Here is a 27,590-nt window from a genome sequence, read left to right on the forward strand (position 1 = left end):
ACAACAGCTGACTCGGGCTCGCGGGGAAGCGGGCTCATCGGCTCCATATGGGGCAGTTTTAGGCACTGTCTAATCAAGGCGGTTCTTGAAATGTGGCAATGTCAGAGAGAGAGGCCTCTTTTTACTCTGATCTTGGGAGAGTTGTGGTCGTACAAAGGTACCGATATGCTTAAGGGAGTCCTCTTTTAGGATGATTCCCTACTCCTTCCATGACTGCATGAACTCCAACTTCACAAGCAACACCGGCTGGCTCGACTCGCGAGATTCCCAGCATAATGTGTTCTTGCTATTCCCGACTGCTGGGGCTAACCTCGGATCCTATGCGTAAAACCATGCCGCTTGGGGGGAAGCGTGTAAGCAACCAATCGGATGGAATACGGAAACTCGGCCAAGACAGCTAAACTCAATCCTCATCTCATCTCCAACGCCCTCAACCTCCACATGGGGAAGTCCTTTCCCCCTCTCCATGGGGCATCCCCTTCCCCCGCCGTCCATACACACGGGGGACCCGGGGACCCCATACCCCAGATTCCCTTCCCCAGCCTTAGCGTCTGTATCAGCCTGACCTTAGGTTGTCCGATGGTGCCATCGCGCTTGAGGGAATCGACGAATGTTTTCTTAGTACCGCCCACTGTTCTCCCGAGGGCCTTGTTGGAAGCGAGAGTGGCTTACCCAACTGATGTGCGACCAGGTGGTTTTGGCTTGTCGATGAGAGACCAACGCCGCTGTTTCGGTTGAACAAGACCCGAACGACTCTCTTGGTTGGTCAGTCTCGGGGTTGTGACTTGACCAGGGCACTGGGCCATGACCGTGAATTCCGTAAACGCGGAGCGTACAGTTCCCAGAGGGGCAACGACTAGCTCATGGTCTGGACCTTCTCCGTGACAAGCTACCGGTACCAAGTTTTGGCTCTACGCACCAGACACTAATGCACCCCAGTTCGATGGTCGACACAGCTCCCCGTTGCCAGGAAGTGGAGAGACACAACCTTTCAGCCATGGCAAGACTAACACCCTAGTACCCGGGCCTCGGCGTAGCTCAACTACTATAAAGTCTCTGCATATCCCTTCTGCAGATCCTTTCCATCTCATCCTGAATAGCCTCACTCTTAACAATTTGTCTCCTAGTTCTATCTTCCCATTGACTCTGCTCAGCAGAGAACCACACAATCATGGCTGTCAACGAAAAGGACATGACCCATCCACCAGAGGTTGCCGAGCATCAAGAGATCGCCGACGAAGCCGCCCAATCTCCAAAGGACCTCAATTCGGAAGCTGCCGCCAGAGGCCAGGGCGTCAGCGGCTACGAAGAGCTGACGCCATGGCAGACTGTCATGAAGTTCAAGATGAACTGCCTCATCTGCACGGCCATGACTATCAGCGCCGGCACGGATGGTTACCAGATTGGGTATGTATACCATGGTTCCCATTCCGCGACGGTGAACTAACGCGAGATACACAGACTCATTGGAAACATCATCGCCAACGCTGGCTTTGTTGCCCAGTTTGGAACTCAACACACAGACGATGGCAGCGTCGTCCTCGCATCTTCAGTACTGAGTGTCTGGAACTCTCTCGGATCCGTCGGCCAGATCATCGGAATGGTCACGTTGCCCTTCATAACCGACAGATTCGGCAGAAAGATATCCATGTATTGGTACTGGCTCCTCCTCGCCATCAGCGTAGCCATCGAGTGCGTTGCCAAGACATGGGGCGTCTGGGCTGTTTCCAAGGTCTTTGGAGGCATCGGCGTCGGTTGTCTGCAGTCCACGATCCCAGCGTACATCTCAGAAGTGGCTCCCGTCAGGGTTAGAGGCATGTTTCTCATGGCATACAGCTTCTGGTGGATTCTCGGACAGTTTTTCGCCCCCGTTGCCCTCCAGGTCATGCTCGAGAAGGATCCCACCGACTACCTGACGCCGGTCTATACCCAATGGTCCCAGATTGGGCTCATGCTCATCATCTATCTCCTTGTCCCAGAGTCCCCAGCCTGGCTTGCCACTAAGGGCAAGGCTGAAAGAGCCAAGAAGTCCCTCAACACGATCTACCAGGGCGTTGATGGTTTTGATGTTGACCATCAGTATAACCTTTTGCTCATCAATATCGAGCACGAACGCGAGGTTGCCGCCGAGCAAAACAGAGAGAAGTGGTACGCCATCTTCAGGGGCAGAGATGGTCTCAGAACAGTCATCTCCTGCTGGACTCTGATGGCGCAGCAGTTCATCGGCCTCGGTATCTTCTTTGGTTATGCGACCTACTTCTTTCAGCAGGCCGGCTTAAAGGATCCTTTCAAGATCACCTGCATCACATCTGGTATCAACATCTTCTTTTCGATCGTTGTCATCGCTGTGTCGGATGTCATTGGCCGTCGATGGCTCGCCAACACTGGAACAACAATCTGCTGGGTATGCTGCGTCGTCGTGGGTATTCTTGGAGTTGCACCGCAGGTCAAGGCCACAAACTATGTCTTTGTGCTCTTTGCCTGCATCTGGAGTAAGTAAACTCTGTGGAGTCAAGTATAACATTGACTAAGGCATGCAGATATTGGCCTGGTCGCTAACGGAGCTACCGGCTGGGGATTCATCGGCGAGATTTCCTCCCAGCGTCTACGGCCTTACACAGCTGGCTTCGCAGCTGCCTCGACCTGCGTCGTCGGTGTCGTCATGGGCATTCTGATCCCATATATGGTTAACGCTCACGAGTGGAACTGGGGTCTCAAGACCAGCTGGTTCTTTGCCGGTCTGGGTGCTCCCTTTACCCTTGCCATGTGGTTCCTCATTCCCGAGACGGCTGGGTATGCTGTCAATGTCTAGTGAAAATTATTGAAAGAGGCTAACTGGTGACATAGCCGCTCTGCTGCTGAACTTGATGAGCTCTTTGAGAGAAAGATCAAGCCGTGGCACTTCCACAAGACTGTCACGGCGACTCAACGCATGGTTGAACTGAACAAGGAAGAGAGGGAGTGAGAGACGGATAGTCAAGGCTGGACGGAGACTTTGGGCAAATAGCAGAGGTCAACGCGACTCACTATCTCTAAGACTTACTGGGCTCTTCTCGCATGTTGTTTGTCCCACTCAGTGTAACATAGTTATGAATAACATTGTGTCATCTGCATTGAAGTACCCCCTGGCCATTGTATCCTTTTACCGAATCTCAATATCACTATTAGTGCATCTCGGCTCAATGCTCAAGCCAAGAACCGTGGATGAAGTCTCGATCAATTGCGTGATCGACGCTAGTATACTTCCAGCTATAAACCGATCAGGTTGGCATGAAATGTGACAAAGCAATTCTAAACCGAGATCCGACCCTCTTCAAATCCGTGATATGAATCCATTCCCGAAGCCTCAGCCATACAAAAAAGCAATGTTCAATGGAAGAGACGTCCTCCGGCTTTTCCTCGAATCGGACTTTTGACAAAAAACGCCGCACATCTCCAACGGAACTTGAATAACGTCATTCGTCAGACACGACTTCTGCGGGGCTTTGGCTTGACTACATAAACCGACCGAGACCCCAAAGCCGACGACGACCGGCTGTCGGGGATCTGGAACGAACAAGCGAGATCGGCATCATCTGATCTGATAACCAAGGGTCCAGACACTTTACAACTTCAACAATCAACAACTTGCTTTCAAGATGACGACAGACAAGGCTTCACTTCCTATTGTTGACTTTGCCCGGTTGAGAGACCCGAGCACGAAGCAGGAAGAGCTCAAAACTCTCCAACATGCTCTATTCGGCATCGGATTCCTATATCTCATCAACACCGAGGTGGCCGTAAGTGCATCGGATGACATCCCGAGGACTTGCAACTGATATTATCAACCACAGAACACTGTGAAAGATGTCTACAAGATGCTTCCCGGGCTCTTTGCCCTCCCAAGTGAGAAGAAGGAGGCCGTTGCCATGGTCAAGTCGCCGGCTTTCGTCGGTTATACGAAACTCGGGGCAGAGACGACAGCCGGTGCCACAGACATGAGAGAGGTTTGTGTAACATCTCAAACGTCTTAACTTATACTGATCGTTGCAGCAATTTGACTTTGGAACTGTGGATGAAGAGATCTGGAAGGAGGGACAACCACAGTGGCGTCGGATGGAGGGACCGAGTGAAGTAAGTCAATGATCCTATCCAAAGCGTTGACGTAATTAACACTGTCGTCAGTTCCCCGACTACCCAGGCTGTGAAGCCCTTCTCCGACGCTACCTGTCAGAAATGACAGACCTGTCAAACGAGTTTCTTGGCTACGTCGGCGAGTCACTCTCCCTACCTAGCGACGTCTTCAACCCTTTCAAGCACATCATGCACCGCCTCAAGCTGGTCAAGTATCCCCAGTGCCCCCCCGGCTCAGTCGGAGTTGGTCCTCACAAGGATTCGGCCGGCCTCTTCACTTTCCTGTCTCAAGATGCAGTTGGAGGCCTTCAGGTCCTCAGTAAGGACGGAGAATGGATCGAAGCTCCTCCGATTGATGGAAGCTTTATCATCAACGTGCAACAAGGATTTGAGGCCATTACTGGAGGAGTCTGCCCTGCTACGACCCACAGAGTTATTGCAAGTCCCCTTATCTCGTTATGATTACCCATCTTCTAACTCGGGCTAGGCTCCCACAAGTACAACCCGCTACAGCGTTCCCTTCTTCCAAGGCATCAACCCCAACCTGACCTTAGATCAGCTGAAGAGCGCGGCCGCCCATATTGTATCCAAGGTCCCGGTCTCGGATGATGCCAAGAAGCGAGCTGTCGACGTACCAAGCGAATACCTTTCGCCTCTATTCTCCTGTGTAAGTTCATTCATTTGCAGCCAGCAACAGTACTAACGTCCGCCTATAGCTTGGAGAAGCCTATCTTCGCAATCGCATCATCAGTCACCCGGATGTTGGGCAGAAGTGGTATCCTGATCTGTACACCAAGTACAGTCAACAAAAGCTTGTATGATAAGAAAACTTGTTTTCGATGTGAAATAGTATGAACTTGTAACAAAATTTGGGAATTTGGACTTTGATTGCCTTTTCACCATGGATCACACAAAGACGCGGCATCCTCTCAGATGTTTGTGAATCAAGCAACTTGTAGACGCTCTGGTAGCTGATGTTAGTGCTCGGTTACGAATACGAGGCCGAGAAGGTGCGCTCGATTACTTCCTGATCGAGTTAGCTCAGCTGACGACAACACACTCCTCTTTGCCCTGAAACAAGTCGGACTTTGACATTCGATCTTTCCTTTTGAAAGGAAATTTCGTTATTGGAATTGCAGAGTCTGGCAGAATGAAACGCGCTGTTGGACATCTAGATAAGCGCAAGAGAGTAACGCGATGTCAGTCGTGCGTCAAGAGGCGCATCAAGGTATAGATGGATTATCAACTCTGGCGCACCAATAACACGAAGCTAATGCAGTAATAATAGTGTCAGGGCGGCTTCCCATGCGAATACTGCATCCGTACGAAAAAGCAGTGCCTTGCTCAACTTCCTGCGCCGAAGCCTAGGCATGAATTCATCGCCGTGACGCCAATCACCACGTCTCTGCCAGTGATGCAGCTACCCACGCAGGTGTCCAGGAGCCCCGAAAATATTTACTTGGATCACTTTGTGTTATTCATGAAGCATTGCGAGTTTACGAGGGGCTTTGGAAATGTCAGTTCCGACCTTGTCTCACTTATCCAAACATGCCCACCACTCCAACAAGCAACGGTGGCGATCGGCGCACTCGAGGCCAGCAGAAGGGGATGTAGAAGCACATCATCTGGTCCTGAATCTCCACAGAATCTTGCGTTCAAATCATACAATAAGTCGATCCAAGCTCTTCAAGGGCAATTACAGTCACCAGAGCCCTTGCAATCCGAAGGGGTGCTTTGGTGTACATTTCTTCTAGGGCTGTTTGAGGTAGGATCCGACTAAACTCAGATTCTGGTGTGAAAACTCTAATTGGTTGTCAGTTAATGTCCGAAGCGTCTGGGGAGATGTGGATCAAGCATATGATGTATGGCACGTGTAGGATATTCCAGTCGAAAGGCCCAGGGCAGCTCGACCCCCTCAGCGAGCGGCTCTTTGAGGCCTTTCGCCTCCTAGAAGCCAGCAGGGCTATCATCTATGGCGGATCTACTTTCCTATTCCAGGATTCATGGATGAAACGAAAGAAATTTGCAGCAACAGGTTCCTTAGATCCGATGGAAACTATCCTCGAATTTCTAGTCCGGATTTCTACTTGGAGCAAAAGGTAAGAGCCTCTACAGACTCATTTCTAAGCCAGTACCTAACCATCGAGTAGCTTCTTTGAGCATCTTGAGGCCATTCCGAGCCATCTCCGCACCAAACATCCAGCGATACATCTCCTCACTCGTCAAGCCATACACTTTCAGCTAAAGCTAGAATCTTGGCTTCAACAAGCACCTGAGTATCCGAACCCTCTGGATCCATACTTCAGTTTAGCCATGGTCAATTGCCATGCTCTGGTACTGTTTCTCTGCAAAAACTTCACCTATTACTCCTGCTGGGGAGAAGTGAAAGTGCCTTGGCTGGCTGAGACAAAGATCACTGCACATGTCGACACAATAACGAACCTTTCAGAGGCCATCCTCGAAAAATCAAGCATTCCAGGAGTGCTGCTTCTGTTTCCATTACGAATGGCAGGGTCGAATGCGACCGAGATGACGCAGAGACAAAGGACATCGAAACTGCTCGCTAGAGTGTCTCAGAAGGGCTTCATCATTTCAGAGAGGATAACGGTGGATTTGCAGGAGCTTTGGGATTATCAGAGTCAATAAAACACCGGTCTAACAACTATCAACATCTACAACAAAAGAAGGGAAAAGAAGGTTCCGAGGTATATTTCCGAGTGAGTTCCGCTGAGTTGGATATACTGTCGCTATCGCTTACGACTATTCCTTGGCTTCGGTGTTGAAGAACTCGTTAATGACTCGAGTGCGCAAGCCTGGCGAGAAATAGTCGTAGCCAACAACAACATGGCAGTTGTCGACGTAAACGGTAACGGGGATCGCATCTTGGTACATGAGACTCCACTACCACAATTGTTAGTCCTTGAACATGATATCACAAAAAGGGCGATTGCGTCTTACTGCTGCAACAGGAGCAGGAATAAACTTCCTCTGAACCAGGCCCTCAAAGACAGCACCACCCTTGACTAGAATATCCTTTTGGAAGATGGGAAAGTTAGAGTTGACATATCCCCTCCAGACTTCAGGTTTGTTGGAACCAGGCGTGTAGGTAGTCAAGGTGTTGTCGACGAGGCCGGACTTGGTGACATTGACGTAGTTGAACAAGGAAGAAGCCATCTTGCCATCAAACGCTTCATCGGCGCGAACAAAACCCTTGGAGGGAGAATTATCAATAAATCCAGTTGTAATGTGCGACAGGTTTTCGTTCCTTTTTGGTTTCAATCAGCATATAAAAGAAATGTCGAAAGAGAAAAGTACCATTTATGCTGAACAAAGTTGGTCTTGAACTCGGGCTTCACGAGCGGTGGCTCCGGTTGTACGAACCCGGAAGAGAATTCTATCATAGAAGAAGGAAATGGGGAACATCGAAGTGAAGAAGCCGCCGTGACCGTGATCGAAGCGGCTAGAGCAGTGAAAAGCTGAGAGAAGCGCATTGTTGCGTTTGATGAAGAGGTTTGAGAATGCGGCGGGTGATATTTGTTTGGGTTGTGCTTCGGACGAGGCTTCATTGACGCCTTTTATTCTTTGGATGCTTTGAGTGCGCTCAATAAATGCCTTTTTGGGCTATGTCAGTGACCTCAAAGGATGGTCCGTTTGCTTTCAACCAAGGGGGCTGTGTAGATCAACCACCGCCCACTATTTTCCAAGTTGGGAAGCAATTGAACGCATCTAACCAGAGTTCAACACCACGAGAATTAACTCAGGTACGGAACAATCAAAGTCAGAAATAAACGAGAAGCCATTATGTGGACATAAATTTGAGATGACGCGGCATAGTTCATCTGCCGATGCCAGGACTGGAGGCCTGATGCCACAATAATGAGGAGTGGGTGGTAATATGTTCTTTATTATAGTTGAAGCCCGGCCCTCGATGGGATAAACTGAGCCAGAAGACCGACCGAGGATTGGATGGAGATTTCAGCTAGTATAAACTCCAAGGAGCCCAGGCCATATTCCAATAAGACTGTTACAAGGAGAGGCAGTGCTGGGATTTCGTCCCCGATCAGCCTTGGTACCTTGGTAGTGGTGTGCAGTAGTTCGAGTTGTTCCTCCTTGACATGATCAACTCCGTTGCGGTTGCCAACGATGGCTCAGCAGTGGTACCGTTAAGAGGTTGGTCAGTTGAAGCAAAGAATGACCTTCCAACAATTCAAAGGAAGGTTGCATCTACGACAGGTCACATCGTGCGGCAGTGTCAAGTGTCGAGTCCCAACTCTGGAGTCTGCCCGGAGCTTCATCTCCCCGAATCATCACAATAGCAGAATCAAGATCAACCCCGACTGCATACTAAAAATTCATCAAATCCATCCTTCTTCTTTTTTGTCGCATCCTTCACCAGGGAATCCACCTTTTGGACATCCATCATCACCCACGCCGACATGTGCCTCGCCAAAAACACCATCTGGACCTGTCATCGATGCGGAGTCAACATCACCGACCCTGAAGAACCGCCCGTCGATTTCTGCTTCAAAGCCATGATAAGGGAAAAGTGCTCCCGTGCCTTCATCAACGTCATCGTCGCCTGCGACCCAGCCCTCTGCCTCTACTGCGGCTTCCACAAACAAGACATGTACTATGAGGTCGAGAAGCGAGTTTAGGACATGTCGCTAGGTCAGGGCCTACTTGGATCTCGCCGTGTGAAATATTTCTGGGGATTGGATCCGGCTCTGACGTGGGAGTCCTTTGAAACGGCAGAACAGGAACGTATTGCCAATGGTGAGTGGCGCTGCGCCGAGAGGAACAGAGTGTCTTGATTCTCTCGAAACAAGTATCACGATAGGCTTACCAGTAACGCAGTGGCTAGAATGAGGCTCCCATGGCACTCAGGAGGATCGCATAGCAGCACGCACCGGGCCGCGTGAGAGTGCGGCAGTTGCAGCCAGCGCCAGTGACCGAGAATTGGGACATATCAGCACTTCAGAGGCCAACAAAATTCTCTCAAACGGGATGGATATTGTACAGGTAGAATCACTTGTATAGGAATTAACAGTTTCGCTACTATTGTTCCTGGCTGAAACGGGTGGAGCCCCTACCAAACAAAACAGTGAGAGTAAACGCTGCTTGGCCGAGGAAGGTGAATATCAGAAGGGACTCTGAGATGCTATCAATTCACGTACCATTCATCTCCTTGATCAATATCACGCATTCACCTCAAAGATCTTTCATCAGACAGTGTCGCATTCACTTTCAACTCTCATCGCTTCTACCCAGTATCACTGACCCTTACGCTCACGCCCTTTCTTCGATCACCGTATCATTTCAGCAAACACCACTTCACTTCTTCACATTTCATCAGTCAAGATGTGCATCACGACGTACACCCGAGGCCTCTGCAACACCTGCGGCTTCCTGGTTACCTACAACATCGACATCACACGTTGTTTCTTGACAGGATCGGAATCATGCCGAGAGCAGGAAGAGGATTCGGTTGTCGTTAACACGAAGGTTGATCGTTCTTCTTGCAAGAAGTGCACGGGTGCATCTTCTTCGCATAGCCAAAAGATTGTGTGTGACGTCTGAGTGGTCTTCGTAACCTCACAAACGCCAACCCCTATGGTAAGTCAAAGATGGATTGCTCTAGCCAGTGACTAACTTGAGATCTATCAAGATGCGGGTTGCAGTCTGAATAAGCGCATTAATACGGTCTTGGCCATGGTTGACGGAACCGGGGTGGTGGCATACATCATGGGACACATTCACCTATTTCAAGGCTGATGTCAGAACGTAACGGATTTGACAGTTAGCATAGTGACCTAAACACACACCAACATTCACCTATCAGAGTTTGCCAGTGAGATGCAATGGGAGGAGACCCTGATGATGTGCGTGCAAACAGTTCTCTGCCAAATCACCAATTAACGGCCAACATGCACTTCATGGATTGTCTCCAACGCTGAGCCAGAAGCTTCCATCCTCAGTCACCCATATCCGGCAATGTAAAGTCTTCTCTCCAGCCCCAGTGAGCTAGGTGCTTTCCTCCTATATCCACTCGACTACCAACACCCACCTCAAAACACCCACACATCGCATCTAAATCCCCTCGCGAACCATCAAAATGTGCATGACTTTCTTTAATCGGTATTTATGCGAATCTTGCGGACATCTAATCCGGATACGCCCCCGGGAGGTTGAGTGTTGGGATCACAAGAAAAATTGCATCTGGGAGACGTTGAGGGTGGAGACCAAGGTCAATGCCGAAGATTGCCCCAAGTGCATCAGGAAGAATAAGAAGAAGAAGGACAAAAAACAAGGCTGAGTGGAGAAATAGAACGTTGGATTACTCTTGTCCGTAAGTAGGTAGCAAAGTAACTGAGGCCTTCCTACCTCCTGACGGTGTGACTGTGAAACAATGCTCATATACGTGATACAACCAGTTCGCACTTGGAGGAACTTCTCGTGCAACTTCAGATAAGCAGCGATTACTACCTTTCTGGGAATATTTGTAGCCTCCAAAATTTCTTCAAGCAGCCAATACGTCCAAACACAGCAAGACTTGACACTCACCACAACAAAAACAACTTGACAGACAATCCGGCCAACACTGCTTGATACTAAGACTCCCCATCTCTTTGGAATTCAGAATGTGCAAATTCACCAGCACCGGCTACCTATGCAGAGAATGCTCCTACCTAATCAAGATGCCATACAACGAGGAGAAATGCGACCACGTTTTACAAAAGAAGCCTGGGGTCTGCCAGTATATTACCAGGCACGACACTGTCTATGTTCACGAGGATGAGTGTCCAAAATGCAGGGAGAAAAAGAAGGGCAAAAATGTGGTCAGGTGAGGTAGTTGACATCCGAGGGTGAAGGATGCGGTAAAAGTCATTTGAGCGACAACGCATGGAACGAAGCTCTACGAGCGATTAGCAAGAGTTTACTGTATAAATATCTTCGCCCGACTCCATGTCTTGAAATACAACAGCACCCGGTACTTGGTGATCTTGCCCTCCAGACAGTTCCTCAACAGCCTCCGGCCAGAGACATGGCTTCCAAGACGAAGTAGAAGGACACATTGAAGCTTATTGATCTATCAAGACTTCAGTCAAAGTCTGGTAGTCAAAATACGGTATGTATCCTACCGGCATTTCTCCCAGGAGTCGGTCCCCGTGACCGCTGCTCATTTGCGAGGTGCATGTTCGTAGGCACGGAGTGAATAAGCAAGATAAGAAGACCATTACTACATCATTTCCCAACAAAAACATTCTACCAATGTCAGATACAACCAAAACCCCAGTCAAAGTGCATTCGTGCAAAAGAGACTTGAGCATCACTTGTTTCCTATCTACCTCGGCACCAGCAGCCCGACCATTTTGCGAGCCCTCCAATCCCTTCTCCGGCTTCAGTGCTCATGAGTCGATCAATAAGGCAATATGTAAATAAGGCCCTATTCAAAGGCTCGACCTCGGTGTTTACAGATCCGTCAAAACATGTGGCCCGGCCACGCAAGTCATATCCGCCCGCGACGGCAGCAAAAGGAGCCAAAGTGCACAGAAGAGCAAGAACTGGTCGCAATTCTACCATGAACAAAAGAAAAATGACGAGAATTTCTATGCCTGGTTCATCTCCAATGGCGCGTTTCACGTTTAATTCCCAAGCGAACTCCCGCTCGCGGCATCGCGGACCGCGGACGTTAATATCGACCCGCGCGTCAGCTTCGCCATCAACCTTAGCCACCAAGCGTCCGCACTAAAGCTCCCGAGCCTCATCTCAGCCTTGCGAGTACTAGGATCGATCTCTTCAAGTTTCTAATTATCGCGCTTTCTCGGTCATCCGTCGTCACGTCACAATTTCCGAAGCCTCAATGCGCCTCCGCACGACTCGAGATTCGCGGGAGATGGATTGTCAGAGGATGTGTATAAAGGAGCTGGGAAACGCTCTTCAACGAAGATAGAAGCAATCAAACAAACAACATCTTTCATTCTATAGTTTTCTAGCCTCGATTTCTTTGTCACAATGTCGATGCGCAAGATACTCGCCCTCTCCTTCACCTTGGTGTCGCTGGCCTCCTCTAAGACGATCAACTACCCCAATAGCTCTGCCGATGTTATCCTCGATCGAGCCTTGAACGCTATGGGTGGTGAGGATGTCATCGCGCGCCTCGATGGAGTCACCTATCACTCTCCAAAGTAGACCTCCCTCTCTGCCTCGAGGCAGCAGCAGCTAACATGGCCCAGCATCTACCGCTCTCGAAGTCTCATGCAGAGCTACAACATGGACAGGGCCGATACAGCCATGGCTATCTCTGGTGCTCAGAATGTGTCTTTTAGTTTTGACTCGAACGAGTTGACTCAGCGAATTGACCGCATCCTCAAGCCTTCTGGTGTGTCCTGGATACCCAGCCTGCTGCAACCAATACTAACAGATAGACAGAGTATTGGTCTTGGGGATCACCCAGACTCGACGAGTTCAACCACTCGCTCGTTGTCCGCGGTGGTAAGAATGGGTTTGCGTGCTACGTTCGCGGCAACAACCAGATCTGGCTTCCTGCCGACCTCACCTCTGGATACACCGATCGTGAGTGATGTACTTCTCGTAGTGTGGTCAGACTCTTACGGTCCGTTATAGCTGCCCTCGCTGAGTACCTAGTGCTCCATGGCAACATGCTCTCGCCCAAGCTCTTGCTTCAAGTAAGCTGTCGTCGACGCGGCCAAAGCTGGGACATACTAAAGAATCCAGGTCAAGGAGCACCGTGGCACCAAGGCCACCGAAGTCGATGTCAACGGCGTCAAGATGCCTGCCGGTACGTTTCTCCCTTTTTCACTCTCGAAACTACTGACCTAGTCCAGTCTACGACCCTGTCTTCGACATCACCGTCATCTTCGACACTCGCACTCATCTCCCCCACGTCGTCCGCACCATCGAAGACCACATGATCTACGGTCCCTCGACCAGCGACCTCTATCTCAGCGACTACAAGGCCGTCAAGGGCATAAAGTTCCCCCATCTCGTCCAGACCGTCTACAACTCCACCGCCGAGAAGCTCGACGCCACCCTTGAGGACTATATCATCGAGGAGATCACCGTCAACCCCAAGTTCTCGCGAAACTTCTTCCAGGGCCTTCCGGACGGCAAAGGTTTCTTCCCCAAGGCTGCGCCCAAGAAGGTTGAGGGCATCACGCATGCGCGCATTGGCGAGTTTAGCTTGAACGGACTCTGGGCAGGCATCACAAAGTCTACTGCCGACGCCATCAAGGGCAAGAGGCCTGTTCCTGGGCTACCCAACGTACGCTGGATCATTCTTGACCCCGATCAGCTCGGAGTCAAGCAGTTCATCATCGAGTTCGAGGATCATCTCATTGTTGGAGATGCTCCTCCCCAGCATACCAAGGAGGTGATCAAGTGGATCAAGAAGAACATCAACAAGCCCATCACGCACCTCTGGGTAAGTCTATATCCGAATGAACGGTGGAGACATACTAACAAGGCCAGCCTACTCACCACCACCGAGACCACACCGGAGGCGCTGCTGAGTACGTCAAGCTTGGAGCCAAGCTGATCGTCGCCGACGTCTCAGCCAAGTACTGGTCGAGCATCCCTGGCGCCGAACTCATCACCTTCAAGTAAGCCTCCCTTTCATGCCAACAGGCACAAATGTCTAACATCTGCCAGCGATACCCACCCTTACGTCCACAGCGACAGCAAGACCCAGGCCTGGTTTGTCTGGGAGGAACAAGCCACTCACTCCGCCGACTGGACTTACGCCTTTGTCACTGAAAAATGTCCTTCGAAGCGCTCTCCCGTCGCCGTGCTTGAGGCTGATATCTGGCACCCTGGCATGCCCGACGGACAGAACGACCGCGAGCTGATGAGAGAATGGCTGAACCAGGTGGACAAGGACGGGCTTCCCGAGAGCGCATAGTAAATAACACTTGATCCATTGTTTCTTTGAAGGAGCCAGGCTAACATGGGCAGCGTTCTTCCAACTCATGGCCAGGTTCGCCCGTTCACCGAGCTCATTGAGCACACCGGCTACGTGTATGCACCCAAGAAGATTAGTGATTGGAGGGGCGGTGGAGCCATGTGCCAGAAGGCTTAATTGTCTACTTCAAAGAACGCTTGCTGCAGAACGCAAGAACCGATGAAAAAGGCCGGAGTTGCATGAAAGGGGGCGGTATAGATATCTTCAACCACTTGGTAAGGTGAAAGGGGAATCTGCATTCGGGGGACCCTTATAAACCTGCTTTTCGTATCATTTTATCTTCTTCTTGTTATTAGTTGTGTCGCATATTAAAATCACCAGCTTCGCCGGAAAGAAAGTTCAGGTCACTCAGTCTATGAAGCTGTGAACGAAGCTCAACAGATGTTAGCGCCCACTTGTCTTTCTCATCACCTCCCACTCTTGGCCAGTTATTCATTGTATTTTTATCTTCTAGTCTTTCATGCCCTTCAAATATCTTCCTTAACATTGGTCAATGACGATCCTTTGAAGGCCGCTCAAAGAAATCACGCCCGAGTTCCAACGGAGGCTCCGGTGCATCTTTCTAAGCCGTAACAATGATACCTCTTTGAAGACGGTGATACACTTCTTTCTATACAGTCGCATATTTCTTTCTGCATCTGAAGTAAGCCATTCACTGTTGATCTTAATGGTTCTTGTCAGTGGACAAGAGTCAACACAAAGAAATGGCTCGACGATAGTTGCCCAAATGACACTATATCAGACGTATGGTCCCCGTGAACTTTAGCGATGTTTTACGACTTCCTCTCACTCCATTCATGTGTACTTGCGGTGTACAGTAGCGCCTTCTTCTTGTCTAGTGCTCATCACCATGGACGGCTCTAATCCCATCAGTGACCTTGGCCTTGGGTGCCCCTTCAATGGGACTTTCTACATCTGCAAAGACAGCCCAACGCGATTCATCGGCTGTTGTACCTTGAACCCTTGTGGAGATAGAAAGGGTCTCTGCCCCGACGAACATCTCGAGCCGGCCACCTTTGAATCGCGGTACAGGATTCCTCCCCAAGCTTGTATCAACGATAACTTTGCCGTCTCCTGGCACACGTGTCCAAATACGAGTCCCCCGTTCTTGGGGTGTTGCGCCATGGACCCCTGCAGCAGGAGAGGTTGTCCGGATAGAGAGCTTCGAGCAGCCAAGCTGAGCGACAAGAGCGAGGCCGACCTGTTTACCGGGGGATTATCTCCAGGCTCAGACCTGAAAGGGAACCCATCAGCCAAGGTATCAATCACCACCGCAACGCTGACCGCCTCATACATATCCACAAAGACCATAGAGGCAGGGGCGGAGGCCACATCGACCCTCGACTCGGCATCTCCAGCCAGCCACCCCTCAGACGGGAAGAAGGGGGTGTCAACGGGCGCTAAAGTTGGAATTATTATTGCGGTAGTGGCCGCTTTTTTCGTGATCGGTGTGATTGTTGCATGCATCTACTCGCGTTGCAAAAAACGGCGGTTCCGCATTACCTCCGAGGACCAGTCTTCCTCGCGTTGGTCAATCGCTTTATCGTCAGTCATTTCATCGCAAAAGGGGCGGGTTTCAATCAATGGGTCCATTTATGGGATCAGGGATGGGGATCGCATGACTGGAATCCAAGTAACCTCCAAGATTCCTTTTGGTCAAGATTCGGGGCAGGAGATACACACGAGGGCCTCTTCGGAGGAACAACACCCTCGACAAGAGCGTCGAGAGAGATGGACTCAACAGCCGCAGCCGGGTCAAGGTACCCTATCAAGGCCCAGTTTCACTATCCCCAGGAAACCTGTGCAAGGACCCAACACGGATCAGACTTCAATGCCGTATCCTTCTACGCCCCAGCCTCCCTATCCCCCTTCAAGCGATCACCAGAACCGATGGGATTGGGGAACCCAAACTCAACCAGACCACCGTGGTTATAATCCTTCGACACCAAGCATCGAGTTGCCTGCGAATACAAAAACGCCTCTTTCTACAAACCCTCTGAGCACTCTTGTTGGTAGGCCTCGGTCACCAATAGCCGAGTTGCCTGCGAATACAGAAACATCTCTTTCTACAGGCCGTCCCAGCACTCCGATCCATCGCACCATCCCTGGTGACATTGACTGGCATGAACCAGAGTCATGACAACCTGAAAGTCCCCCCCGGCCTCCGACCACCAGGCCCGGCACTGCACCTCTCAGTGACATTTCTGAAGAACAGCCTGTTGACGTTACTGACTCAAGAAACACAGTGGCCACGATACTAAAGCGACAATTGAGCCATGATCAGTGAGGATCTGGAGGTGAGCAGCATGATGGTACCAGCTCAGGACAAGATACGGGCCCAGATCAGATCCACAAGATGGACACGGTTTCAGAAGACAACCATCCAAGAATTAGAGCAAGCCATGGCCTAGTGAGGACTCTGGACGACAGCTCGTTTAATATATCTATCATGGCCCAAAGCTTTGATGTGCATGGCTATGTCGCATCAAGTCGGAGAACGGACAATTGTATCTAGCTCTCCCGCAAACAGTAGATGTTTTTCGCCTAATTCTAGAAGATTTCTGTGAAGCCAGCCCGTTTTGCGATAGGCCTTCTCATTCCTCGAGCCCATGCTCACGATATCTTTTGGCCCTTGGAACCGGATAACGGGGACAAACACACATTTCAGAAATGTTGATCCAGGGGATCTTAACCCAAGCCATTCAAAGGCTGTCGCCTCGTACTAGCACAGACTCCTCTGCTAGTATCACGATGACGTTGGAGTACTGATCATCAAAAGCGCAACTGGAAATGGTCTCACAGCGACGGAAACCGACAATCCTACTGCCAGTCAGGGCCCAACACTGCGCTCATCAGCCATGCTAACGCAATTTTTGAGCCTGATTCAAGAGTTGGGCACCTCTTCTTCGTTCAACAGCCATCTACTGATGATCCCCCTGATCGGCGAGAATACTGCGAATGATAGCCTTACGACAGACAAGCAAGGAGATCGGCATAAGTGGCGACAGCGGTAATGACATGCCCCAGGCGCATTGTCGCCTCTAAACTTTCTCTAGAATATACTATCGACTTACTCATTCGCAGAGTCATGTTATCTTGTTGAGGAGTTCATTTAGCCAAGTAAAGAAATGAGGAATGCTCCCTGCAGGATGATTGAGAAGATCTGGGTATTTGACACTCACAGTTATCCATTCCCAATTGACTGAATCCACATTGTACTTAGAAGCCTACATAATTACTACAATCTAACTAGACCATGCAGTCAAACTTTTCTGTGTCCTTTCTTTGTTCAAAGAAGGAAAGCAATTGGCGAGTTCCCGCGGCATCGGAAGTCGTTGGTCTAGGGTAACTTGGCCCTTGACGGTGAATGTCTACGTGATAATTAACCAACGAACTACTGACCAATTGGGCGACAGAAAGTATGATTTCTTTCAATCGACAGTCTAGCCTGTAATTCAACCATAATTTACGCTGCCGTTGGAATTTTGGCTACTGATGTCTCTATTTCTCGGGATTATGGGCCAGCTTAACTCCGTTGCCTGCCCAGAGACTAACGGACGAATGCCCATTTGCATCTGTGAATCAATGTGCATGCCTTCACAAGAAGAATAACACTTTAACGTGCTATCTATGCTCTAATGTAGTATCTGAGACTGACCGTCTTATTGCTTGCCATCACCATCAATCTTAGGCCATGCGACCACCGTTGCGCGGTCTTTCGTCGTTCTGGTCAAAAACACCCATCTGGAACGTCTCTGTTCCAGTTAACCACATGGAGGCTCTGGAACTCGCTTCGCACCACGCGGAATCCGTTCCTTGATACAGGTATGCGGGAAACTCAACAGCGCCCAATCCAAACAGCACGGGGAGGACCCGAGGGAGGGGAAAAGCAGGCTTTTTTTCTTCACCGTAGAAGATTATAAAAGAGCCTCTGTAAAAGTCTATTGTGGCCGGCGCGCGCGACAGAGAGCATGAGTGCGTTTGGCTGACGAGCTGAACGGCTGGAATGGTGGAGCGCTGATCGGGTGCGGATTAAGCTCGCGACAAACGTCTGATTACTATTCACAAAAAATCGACTGTATTCTGTTGATGAATATGCTGCGTCTTTTGGAAACAATTACTTGGATATCTTATTCAACATCGAATGCGGCTCAAGTTGATAGCCAAGATATCACCCAACCACCCGTCAAGACGGTATTCCCGGCCAACAAAAAAGGGGACAAACCAGGAGAGAGAGCGCATAAGCTGCCCAAAAACCTCGTGGCAAACGTGACCTAGTAAAGTCTAATTAAGCAGAGACTTTGTGCTTTTCCCCCTCCTCTTGGTAGCGCCGCCCTCAGCAGGGAGATAGAGAGAGCGATAGCGAGAAAGGCTTTCTCAGGTCCATCCCTTGATCATTTGTCATGATCTGGTACGGGCCAGCCCAAAACAGACCTAGCTCCAGCGGGGACTGATTCACGGGACCAGAGCCTCGACGTGTGAAAAGGGTCATGATTTCGGTACCTGGTTTTGGGACCAACAACGGTCCCAGGTGAAAAAAGAGAGTCTAGAGCAGCGCGGTTCCGTTGTTGGTTCATCGGCCGTTCTCTCTGTTAGCGGAAGGAGGAGGGAGGGGGACTGAAATGCGGAAGATGCACTGCCAACAAAAGCGTGTCTGGATTGGAGCGAAGCGAACCCTTGGCACCAAGAACGACCTCGATCGCGATCATCGTACGACGACCGAGGGGGCTGTCGTCGGTCGGACGGGGAGGGCAGTAGAATGCGGAGTTGGACTGGAGACTAGGCAGGGGCGGTGACTGGGTGGGATATGTAGTTTTTTGCTGGTCGAGTTGGATATGCCCACCAGGTAGTTGTTGGACCCTTGGAGAGAGAGGCCCCAGTGCAAATCACCTGCCCCTGGGGACGCATCTTCCCGCTACCACAGTGACATATCCGTCGCATGAGATTTGATCTCTCCCGTCTCGACCTCGTTTACACTCGTTAAAAAAAACCTCGACGCCTTCGAGTGCCGATAGAGTGAGAGACGCGATTGGCGGGACCCTCATCCATTGTCCAGACTCTTTGGTGTTGGTGGAGATGCTGCCCCTGTAGCCTACTAACTTAGCTCAGTGGGGGAGCCCAGAGATCCATGATGCCCCGCCGATCTCGCCCCCCCCAAAGGGCCCGCATGCGCTAGCCTAGACTTGGATGGCCTCGCTTGTCCGTCTCTTACGTAGGTGACGCCGCCTGTCAAGTCGCGAGATGGAGGGGATGCTAAGGGTCCCAATGGCCCGTCTTGGTGGTCCGCCACCAGATTGGGTGTCGGTTGCCGATGATGGTGTCGATCCGTCGTCGGCCAGACATGGGATGGACATGCTCATGTCTCGCCTTGACGTGCTTGTCTCTGTGCGGCACCCTACCCTTTGTGCAGCATCATCATCCATGTCTTGTCTTGGTCTGCCGTCCTAGATTGTTTCTCCTCTTCCCTCTCTTTTCTTCTTCCCTTTCTCTCCCTTGCTCCCAGTAACCCATTGTTGCCCGTCCATCAAGATAGTCTGTCCTCACCTTTGGAATTCTCCCCTTCTTCGTCCTGGAGACGCACATTCGTCCACCACCCCGTCGTTACCCTTGTTTCTGCCTCTCTTCATCTTAGGTCCTCCATCCAACGCAGCGGGCGTATCTAGAGGCCTCTTACCAGAGAAACGAACAATCCGCACGTCTCGCCGAGTCTCTGGCAGAGAAAAGAGACGGTGTCACAGCTTAAACCTCACGCCTTTCCACTCCCGGACGGATCCTTTGCCAACCAACCAGAGAGACACCATCTCTCGGCCGGCAAGAAGAAGAAAAACAGAGAATCAAGCAACGACAGGAACGGAAACGGAAACTCAAATCTCTTCCGGTTTAGGTCAACTTTTTGTCTCTTCCCACGCGGCGGGAAACCTCGCTTCTTCGGACTCTGCACGCCTCTAGTCTCTCGGGACCGCTTTGGCTTCTCTTGGCTTTCAGGGCACGACAACGCCCCCTTTGACGGTCATCCCACGATTTTCCTCCTTCTTTCGACTATACCCTTGACATGTCCCTCCTCTAAGCTGGAGGGGTTCATCTTCTCTCTTTTCTCTTCACTCCTCTGTAACCATGTTATTGCACATCAGTCAACATCAGTCGACCTGCCCCTTGGTATAACACCCCCCACCAGGATCGACGACAAAGCAACATATCCGAAGTAGTGAAACCGACACGAACCCGAGGGCGACACGAACCCGAGGGCGACACGAACCCGAGGGCGACACGAACCCGAGGGGGACCCGCAGAGTTGATTCACTCTCAGCTCTCCCTTCTCATCGACGACATCTATCATGCCTCCGTGGCCTCGCCATCAGGCCACGGGGTCTTCGCCATGGGACATTGCGATGCCGCCCATTGAGGCGAGAGCAGTCAAGCATTTCACCATGGCCGTCTTGACACCCAACCAAACCTACATCCTCCACGTCGCGACACTTGTAGTCGCATCTCTCAGTATCTCTGCCACCATTCTCACCTCGATATGGTTCTTTCGCATGAGGAGGAGTTTTCGCCATGAGTGAGTCTCAGTGACCGCTGTAAATTACTGCTAACCGTCGTCAGCCTCATTATGCTGCTCATCTATAGTGACATGTTCAAGGGGTTCTGGCTGCTCCTCTTCCCTGCTGTTGAGCTGGTCGCGGGAAAGATCGAAACAGAAGAAACTTTTTGCCAAGTCAGCGGCTTCTTTCTCTCCTTGAGCATCGAGGCTTCAGATGTTGCCGTATCTCTCATTGCAGTCCACACAGCATTATACATCTTTCGCGGAGAACAGGGCCTCTATCCCTTCCGAAAAATTGCCTACGGCCTTGCCGCAGTCATCCCCGTCGTCTTGGCCACTATGGCTTTTGTCAGCAGCCCCGGATATGTCAACACCGGCCAGTTCTGCTATCTACCTTTTAACCCCATGTGGAAGCGACTCGCCTTGACCTGGATTCCTCGATACTTGGCTTTCGCTGTCATTCTCGTCCTCTGCGTCGCCATCTACATCTACGTCCGAGTCCTGATGAGCCGGTTTGGAGCGGCGGGCGACGACTCTAGCAAGACCCTGTCGAGAATGTCTAACTTGGACAGCGTTGATCGGCAGCGACAACAGGAGGCAACAGTACCTCCAACTCCAGTCATTAAATGCCACGGACTCATCCCATCATCAATGTCTTCACGTCGAAACTCCATCACCGTCCCCGACGAACGGGCTCGCAGACCCTCTCTCGCAACGATGAGCACTCTACACATGGACATTCCCATGGTGTCGCATCCTAGCAGACTTCACTCTGCTCGTATGGCGCGAAGGGGCTCTGCGCAGATGTGGTCCTCTCAGTTTAGCACTGACCTGACGGGCACAACTCTATCAGAGACGACTCTAACAAGGCGGCAATCCGAGTCTGATTTTCGAGTCTCGATGGGTACGACTCGTTGCGACTCGGACGATGTCATCACGCCCCTTGAGATCCATACACAGCCGGATCTCCTACAAGAGGCACCTGCCCCTGAATCAACAACTCCTTCGAACTCTGCAGAAAGCCCAGGAGGTTACTACCACAAGTCGGCAGACGCATCCGCTGCGCCGTCGCGAACACCTTCTCTCCCCAATCTCTTTTCTATGCTCCGCCGCGAACGTAGCAGCGCTCGCAACTCCGACTCCAACGTCGCTCTGTCCCAAAGGGACTTCAACACACCAGGTACTGTAAAGACACGCGAAAAGATTATCCGACAGCTTCGCCTCCTCTTCATTTACCCTCTGGTCTATGTCGCCGTCTGGATTCTGCCATTCATCGTCCAACTCACCGGATACGGCAAGGGTGCGCCTTTTGGCATGAGATTGGCCAGCATTATCTTCTTGTGCTCCCAGGGCCTTGCAGATGCCATCGTCTTTTCACTGAAGGAGAAGCCTTGGAAACACGGCCAAGCCGTCAACCTCCAGAGCCTCATGTTTTGGAAGCGCCAGAGAGGTGTCCCTGACGCAGGTCCCAGAGTCGGACGCACAAGAGAGGAGATGATGGTCGACGGTCGATTCGCAAGAATGAGACGTGACCAAGAGATCGCGGCCAAGAAGCTGGAGAGAGAGGCTGACCCGACCGCTGCAACTTCAAGCAGTAAACCCAAGACAGCCCCCGAGTGGTGGGATAACGAGGATTGAATTGAACCAAGGGGAGGGGAGGGCATCGGTTTAATGGGATGAGTGGAGGATGATACCCAGGCTTGGAAGAGGATAGAATGGCTTTGGGATATTTGCATTGACAGGCGTTACAGTTGCAGCATTTACAAACAAACGATTGCATTTGGGTGGCGGTGCTGAATAAGTTAGATGCTTCTTGTTTCACAATGGATACATACATAGACGGGTATCGCAAGCAATTGATGAGTTTGGAGCATCCTTTCTTCTATAACCTCGTAAATTCGTGCATTACTTCATAACGACATGTACATCTCTTGGCAAACTCCCAATGTATCCCTCCTCCTGGTCGATATGCGCGGACAGGGGTGGTGGTGTCTAGCCGCGCAACAATTTCACCCCTCCCTCATGAACTTGAGAAACGCGCGGGCAATGGCCACGCCGTCGTGCGGGATGGGCGCCCTCTTCATAGCGTCGGCGTACAGCTCGTCGCTAAAGATTCCGACCGTGTGTCGGTTGAAGAGCACCTCGGAGATGATCTCGTCTGTAAACTCGGGGTGGCCCTGCACGCTGATGTATCGACCGGGAGAATAGAAGGCCTGAACTTCGCAGATGGCGTTGGAGCCGAGGGGGATCGAGTTGGGGGGGAATTCGGAGACGATGTCGCGGTGCATCTGGTGGATGCGCTGTGTCGCAATTGTTAGTGTAGCCGTCGCACGAGAAAACGGGTATGTGCGCATCCTTACCATCTTGTCCAACCCAAAGATCTCCTTGCCCTTGGCCGTCAGGTCGACCTCTGTCACAGCAACCTCCCAGCCCTTGTCGCTCCGTCCGAGTTTGGCACCAGCAGCGCGGCCGATGATCTGGTGGCCGAAGCAGATACCCACGACGCGCACGCGGTCCGTCTCGATAGCCTTTTTCGTGTACTCGACGAGCTTGAGGATCCACGGGTCATTGTCAAACGCCGTGTGCCTGGAACCGGTGATGAGGATGGCGTCAATGTCCTCGAGCGCAGGGTACGAGTGGAGTTCGTTGACAACGTCGTATCCCTTGATCGTCACGATCTCATCCAGCTTCTGAGGCGGCTTGAGCGAATTGGCAGCCGCGTTGAGCAGAGCCGTAAAGACACCCGTATATCCGCCATAGCGATCGCGAGTCTGAGGCTGCGGCGTGTCGGCCTCGAGAATGGCGAGGCGCAAAGGAGCGGCGGATCCCATCTTGCGGGTGTCACGGTAGGTAAGAGTATAAAAAAGAGCGGTTGAGGTTACAAGAAGGAAGAGGAGGAGGAGAATACGAGGTTTCCGCGCGAAATACAGAGTCATGGAGTTTTACCGGAGGGGGATCCATCAACTGGATCCGCCTTACTCTTACCACTCACGCAAGCACAAAACGAGGGCTACCTCCAGTGTCACGCATACAAGACGCACATACGTACAGTAGTCAATGCAATCCCAGGACCCTTGAACACCGATAGCGGGGGGTGGGCAGTGATTGTGTAAAGGTAAGAGGCGAGATAAGCGGGCAGAATTACGAGATGGAGGGGGCTCATGATGCTTCGTCATTAGGCGGTGAAGGTGCTCCTGTAAGTAAGCCACAAGGATCCCGCTTCGAGTGACAGCTCTGTGGCTGTCGGACGGCGCCGAATGGTTGGGTAACGTTCAACGAACCCAGAGGCTCAACTTACAAGTTTCATCCTACAAGGGGGTGGACAAACAAATCTGAGTTGTAACTTTTTACGAGTGGATAACCTGATTTTCTTTTCCATTTGTATTTTTTCTTCCTTCTTCTTCTTCTTTTACTCTGCTTCAGACTTTGGCATGCCCATCTTACTTCCGCCTTCAGTCGTGACTATGACGTCGAGACTATCCCTCAGCGCCTTTCTTGCTCGGGCGAGGACTGCCCTGACGGCTCCGGCTGCGCAAAGAAAAGGACCTCTAACTTTTGTCGTGGGAAATGAATCTGCCGGTAAGTTTAACCTCATTCTCGTGTAATCATCATTCCTAACATTTATCCAGATCTCGACTCCCTTTGCTCAGCGGTGGTCTACGCCTACATCCGCTCTCATACCCCTCCTCACACCCTTCACATCCCCCTCTCAAACCTGCCCCGCGATGACCTCGCCCTGCGCACCGAGATGAACGCGGTGCTCAAGCACGCTGGTTTAAACCTCACGGATCTTCTTACTCTTTCTGAGCTACCGGATCTCAAGCCTGAGGAGACCCGCTGGTTGCTCGTGGACCACAACTCCCTCACCGGTCCACTGGCAAAGTTCTCCGGACAAGTGTTTGGATGCGTTGATCACCACGCCGACGAGGGGGCTGTGCCAAAAGATGCAGACCCAAGAGTGATCGAGCCTTGTGGAAGCTGCATGAGTTTAATCGTGGACGAGAGTCGCAAAGTCTGGGAAGAACTGTGTCGCGACATCGGCGAGGATGAAAAGCTCGCCAAGATCGGTCTAGCAGCGATCCTCTCCGATACAAACAACCTAACCTCGAAAGAAAAGGTTCGCGAAAAGGATACCAAAGCAGTTCCCTTTCTCGAATCCCACCTCCACTCCTCCTTCAGCCAGAAAGCCTACTTTAGCGAAATCTCCGCCGTCAAGGAGGACATTTCGCACCTCAGCTTCCGCGACATCTTCCGCAAGGACTACAAAGAGTGGGACGGCTCAGGTCTCAAGCTCGGCATAAGCTGCGTGGTCCAGAACCTCGACTACCTAGTCGACAAGGCCGGCGACCCTCAAGCCCTGCTGAGCGACTTTGAGGCCTGGGCGCGTGAGCGCAAACTCGACGTCGCGAGCATCATGACCACATCGCACCCAGACGGCGAGTTCCAGCGTCACCTACTCGTGTGGGGGTTGAGCGATGGGGGCCGCGGGGCGGTGGAGCGGTTTGTGAGGGATGGAGATAAGCTGAAGCTGGAGACGTGGAAGGGAGGTGAGTTGGATGATGGCAAGACGAGGTTTGCGTGGAGGCAGAGGGAACTAGCTGCGAGTCGGAAGCAGGTTGCACCGTTGTTGAGAGAGGCTCTACAAAAGAGCTGACTATCAGGGTGTCAAGGAGGTTCCAAGATATAAGCCAGATACACGTCCATTATACACAAGGAATTGAACGACAAATCAGTAACCGTATGCATTGAGATGTGTTGTTACATGGTTTCATATGTTGTACATGCACACAAACGCCTGTGACCTCCCATATGGTCATGCCATCCATACCAATCCAACATCCTATTCAAATTGCAGCCCATCATTGGTGCAACGCATCAGACTGTGATTGAACAAGGCCAGCCCTCGCCATCTCAGCCCGGATTGATTCCACCTCCCGCAGCACCTTGAGGAACTCTCTATTCTCCAGCCTACGGCGCTGGACAGGCCGAAGGTGGTCGATCTTGGTGGTGCTCTGGTTGTGCATCCAGGTCAGCGCACCTGGGTCCGCAACCACAAGGCACGCCTTGAGCGACTCGTAGAGGGGGCTGACGAGCAGTATAGGAGGATCTTGGCTCATCATCTCCGGATACACCCAGCGCAAGGCGGCAATGCACATCTTTTGGCTCGACGTCAGGGCCATGGCTCGGTAGGCTAGTTCGTAGTGTTGCGATTCCCTGGCCATTTTGAACCTAGGCGGCATGCGGAACGCGTCCCAGAATCGGTCCCAGTCTTTTTGGTATGCATAGGCGTTCATCAGTCGAAGAATCTGGTCTCCGTCAAACTGGCATCCCTTTTGCTTCATCAGGTACTCGAGATTCTTCTGCGCCCGTTGGATCTCTGGACCATAACATGGCGAAAGAAGACCAGCCTCGATGAGGGTGACAAACATTTCATCATTCCAAATCTCCATACCCCGCTCCTCGGCCGTCAGGAGAATCTGATCAACGAGGGACAATCGGTCCTTGGCGGCATTGTTCGGGGACGGCGTCATCATGGCCCCCTTGATGAGATTATGCAGCATTTCCTGAGTCATCGGAGTCCCTATAAGCTGAATATCTTGAATATGCTTTTGAACCTGGGCCAAGTCAAGGACCACTGGCTCCTCAGCGACTTCTGCTACCCCATCCAGGGGATCAGATGCGGGCTGTTCTTGTCCCAGCGAAGGAGAGAGTCGTCGTGCACTCGTGGAATAGCTGCGATGTTGCTGGGATGCCTTTTGCATGGCTTGCCATTGGAGGGCAGACGCACTGCTGGGAAGTTGTATCTTGGAGGCCAGGACCTTGTTCAACTCCTCTGCATCCGCAAACCTCTCACCCCTGGCCTTCTTGTTTTCTTGCAGGTTCTTCTTCAAAACACCCTGCCATAGAGTCTCCAGGTCAAGCTCTCCCCGCCGAGCTTCGGTCATACACTGAATCACAACTGTGGTCCCCGTTTGAGGGGCACCGAAACCAGAGAAACGTCCGCTGTCGTCGAAACTAGCCGCCTCGTTGATGTTGTCGCCGCTGGAAGAAAAGTGCACGCAAACCCAGCCCGTCGAAATGCCGTTGTCTCCGCCAGGGATGATGGCAGTGTTGGTTCCCAGCAATTTGGCCTTCTTTCGAAGTCGACGGAGCTTGGTTCGTAGCTCGCCAGGCCCAATCAGGCCATCCGCCCTTGCAGCAATGTCGTGGTTCTTTCGTAGCCATCGCACAAATCGCCCCGAGGAAATGTGAAGGTGTCGCTCACTACGAGCAGTCCCAAAAAGCATGATCAAGTTGGGACCAAGAGCAGCGGGTGGATCGAGATCTCGTAAATCCAAGAGTGAAATATCATCCAGACCCATGTCCTCAAAGATGTACTTTATCATGGGGCCAATGATTTCGGGTGCATCTTCGGGAATCTTGGGTAGCTCGACCTTGTGTTGGCTTTCGGGATGCCGGGGCGGTTCAACTTCGAGGAACCAGGGCACATCGTCGGATTCGGCTGTGTCGTTCGTCTCGGGAGCATTATCGGGAGTGGTCAAGACCTCGGCGGCTTTTTCACCCTTTGGCTCGATCGTTTTATCCTCTGAAAAGAATCTCCTCGTCAAGATCGGAAGCTGTCGTGCCTGTCGCTGTGGGAGAGTGCGCAAAGAGCTGGCTGTCGACGTCGAGACAACGGCGCGGAGGATGGAGGATTGGCATTGGCGGCAACTCAATGCCGCAGCCACAGGGCGAGTAATCATCTTTACAGTTGGCTCTCGACCCCAATGCAGATGCAAGAGCTCAACGGTAATGAAATCGAGAAGCCAAATCGAACTGGAGCCTCAAGCTCAAATTCGTCAAACCCAGTCGGACGGAAGTGGGGAAGATCGTTGATAGTCCGAGCTCTCGGCTTCTGGAAAGGCGGCCGGTGGAGACTGGTTCCTGATCCCGCCTACCCACGTGACCCCTCTTAAT

At 51.5% G+C, this 27,590-nt stretch overlaps 9 protein-coding genes across 9 annotated transcripts; 6 read left to right on the forward strand and 3 right to left on the reverse strand.

The window, feature by feature from the left end:
• Window positions 1–1,171: 1,171 nt before the first annotated feature.
• Window positions 1,172–2,965, forward strand: LRP88_06620 (uncharacterized protein; the record flags this gene model as incomplete). The annotated part of the gene is made up of 4 exons (XM_083243158.1): window positions 1,172–1,407; window positions 1,462–2,492; window positions 2,541–2,793; window positions 2,848–2,965. 4 exons carry the CDS (start codon window positions 1,172–1,174, stop codon window positions 2,963–2,965), a joined length of 1,638 nt encoding a protein of 545 aa, XP_083100382.1.
• Window positions 2,966–3,638: 673 nt separating this feature from the next.
• On the forward strand, window positions 3,639–4,934 carry LRP88_06621 (uncharacterized protein; the record flags this gene model as incomplete). The annotated part of the gene is made up of 6 exons (XM_083243159.1): window positions 3,639–3,779; window positions 3,834–3,929; window positions 4,033–4,113; window positions 4,165–4,545; window positions 4,601–4,780; window positions 4,830–4,934. 6 exons carry the CDS (start codon window positions 3,639–3,641, stop codon window positions 4,932–4,934), a joined length of 984 nt encoding a protein of 327 aa, XP_083100383.1.
• Window positions 4,935–6,873: 1,939 nt separating this feature from the next.
• Window positions 6,874–7,604, reverse strand: LRP88_06622 (uncharacterized protein; the record flags this gene model as incomplete). Its single annotated transcript, XM_083243160.1, has 3 exons — window positions 6,874–7,014; window positions 7,072–7,378; window positions 7,429–7,604. 3 exons carry the CDS (start codon window positions 7,602–7,604, stop codon window positions 6,874–6,876), a joined length of 624 nt encoding a protein of 207 aa, XP_083100384.1.
• Window positions 7,605–8,549: 945 nt separating this feature from the next.
• LRP88_06623 (uncharacterized protein) lies at window positions 8,550–8,768 on the forward strand (the record flags this gene model as incomplete). Its single annotated transcript, XM_083243161.1, has 1 exon — window positions 8,550–8,768. The coding sequence occupies one exon, from the start codon at window positions 8,550–8,552 to the stop codon at window positions 8,766–8,768; it is 219 nt and encodes a 72-aa protein (XP_083100385.1).
• Window positions 8,769–12,126: 3,358 nt separating this feature from the next.
• On the forward strand, window positions 12,127–14,209 carry LRP88_06624 (uncharacterized protein; the record flags this gene model as incomplete). Its single annotated transcript, XM_083243162.1, has 7 exons — window positions 12,127–12,299; window positions 12,348–12,493; window positions 12,544–12,687; window positions 12,960–13,555; window positions 13,603–13,733; window positions 13,783–14,031; window positions 14,086–14,209. 7 exons carry the CDS (start codon window positions 12,127–12,129, stop codon window positions 14,207–14,209), a joined length of 1,563 nt encoding a protein of 520 aa, XP_083100386.1.
• A 6,218-nt stretch (window positions 14,210–20,427) lies between these two features.
• LRP88_06625 (G protein-coupled glucose receptor regulating Gpa2-domain-containing protein) lies at window positions 20,428–22,271 on the forward strand (the record flags this gene model as incomplete). Its single annotated transcript, XM_083243163.1, has 2 exons — window positions 20,428–20,651; window positions 20,720–22,271. The coding sequence occupies 2 exons, from the start codon at window positions 20,428–20,430 to the stop codon at window positions 22,269–22,271; spliced, it is 1,776 nt and encodes a 591-aa protein (XP_083100387.1).
• A 371-nt stretch (window positions 22,272–22,642) lies between these two features.
• On the reverse strand, window positions 22,643–23,464 carry LRP88_06626 (class I glutamine amidotransferase-like protein; the record flags this gene model as incomplete). The annotated part of the gene is made up of 2 exons (XM_083243164.1): window positions 22,643–22,933; window positions 22,994–23,464. The coding sequence occupies 2 exons, from the start codon at window positions 23,462–23,464 to the stop codon at window positions 22,643–22,645; spliced, it is 762 nt and encodes a 253-aa protein (XP_083100388.1).
• Window positions 23,465–24,097: 633 nt separating this feature from the next.
• On the forward strand, window positions 24,098–25,287 carry LRP88_06627 (exopolyphosphatase; the record flags this gene model as incomplete). Its single annotated transcript, XM_083243165.1, has 2 exons — window positions 24,098–24,212; window positions 24,263–25,287. The coding sequence occupies 2 exons, from the start codon at window positions 24,098–24,100 to the stop codon at window positions 25,285–25,287; spliced, it is 1,140 nt and encodes a 379-aa protein (XP_083100389.1).
• Window positions 25,288–25,492: 205 nt separating this feature from the next.
• On the reverse strand, window positions 25,493–27,376 carry LRP88_06628 (uncharacterized protein; the record flags this gene model as incomplete). The annotated part of the gene is made up of 1 exon (XM_083243166.1): window positions 25,493–27,376. The coding sequence occupies one exon, from the start codon at window positions 27,374–27,376 to the stop codon at window positions 25,493–25,495; it is 1,884 nt and encodes a 627-aa protein (XP_083100390.1).
• Window positions 27,377–27,590: the final 214 nt, after the last annotated feature.

This window comes from Fusarium phalaenopsidis, assembly GCF_050370095.1.
Source record: "Fusarium phalaenopsidis strain FUZ10S chromosome Unknown contig_32298, whole genome shotgun sequence".
NCBI lineage: Eukaryota > Fungi > Ascomycota > Sordariomycetes > Hypocreales > Nectriaceae > Fusarium > Fusarium phalaenopsidis.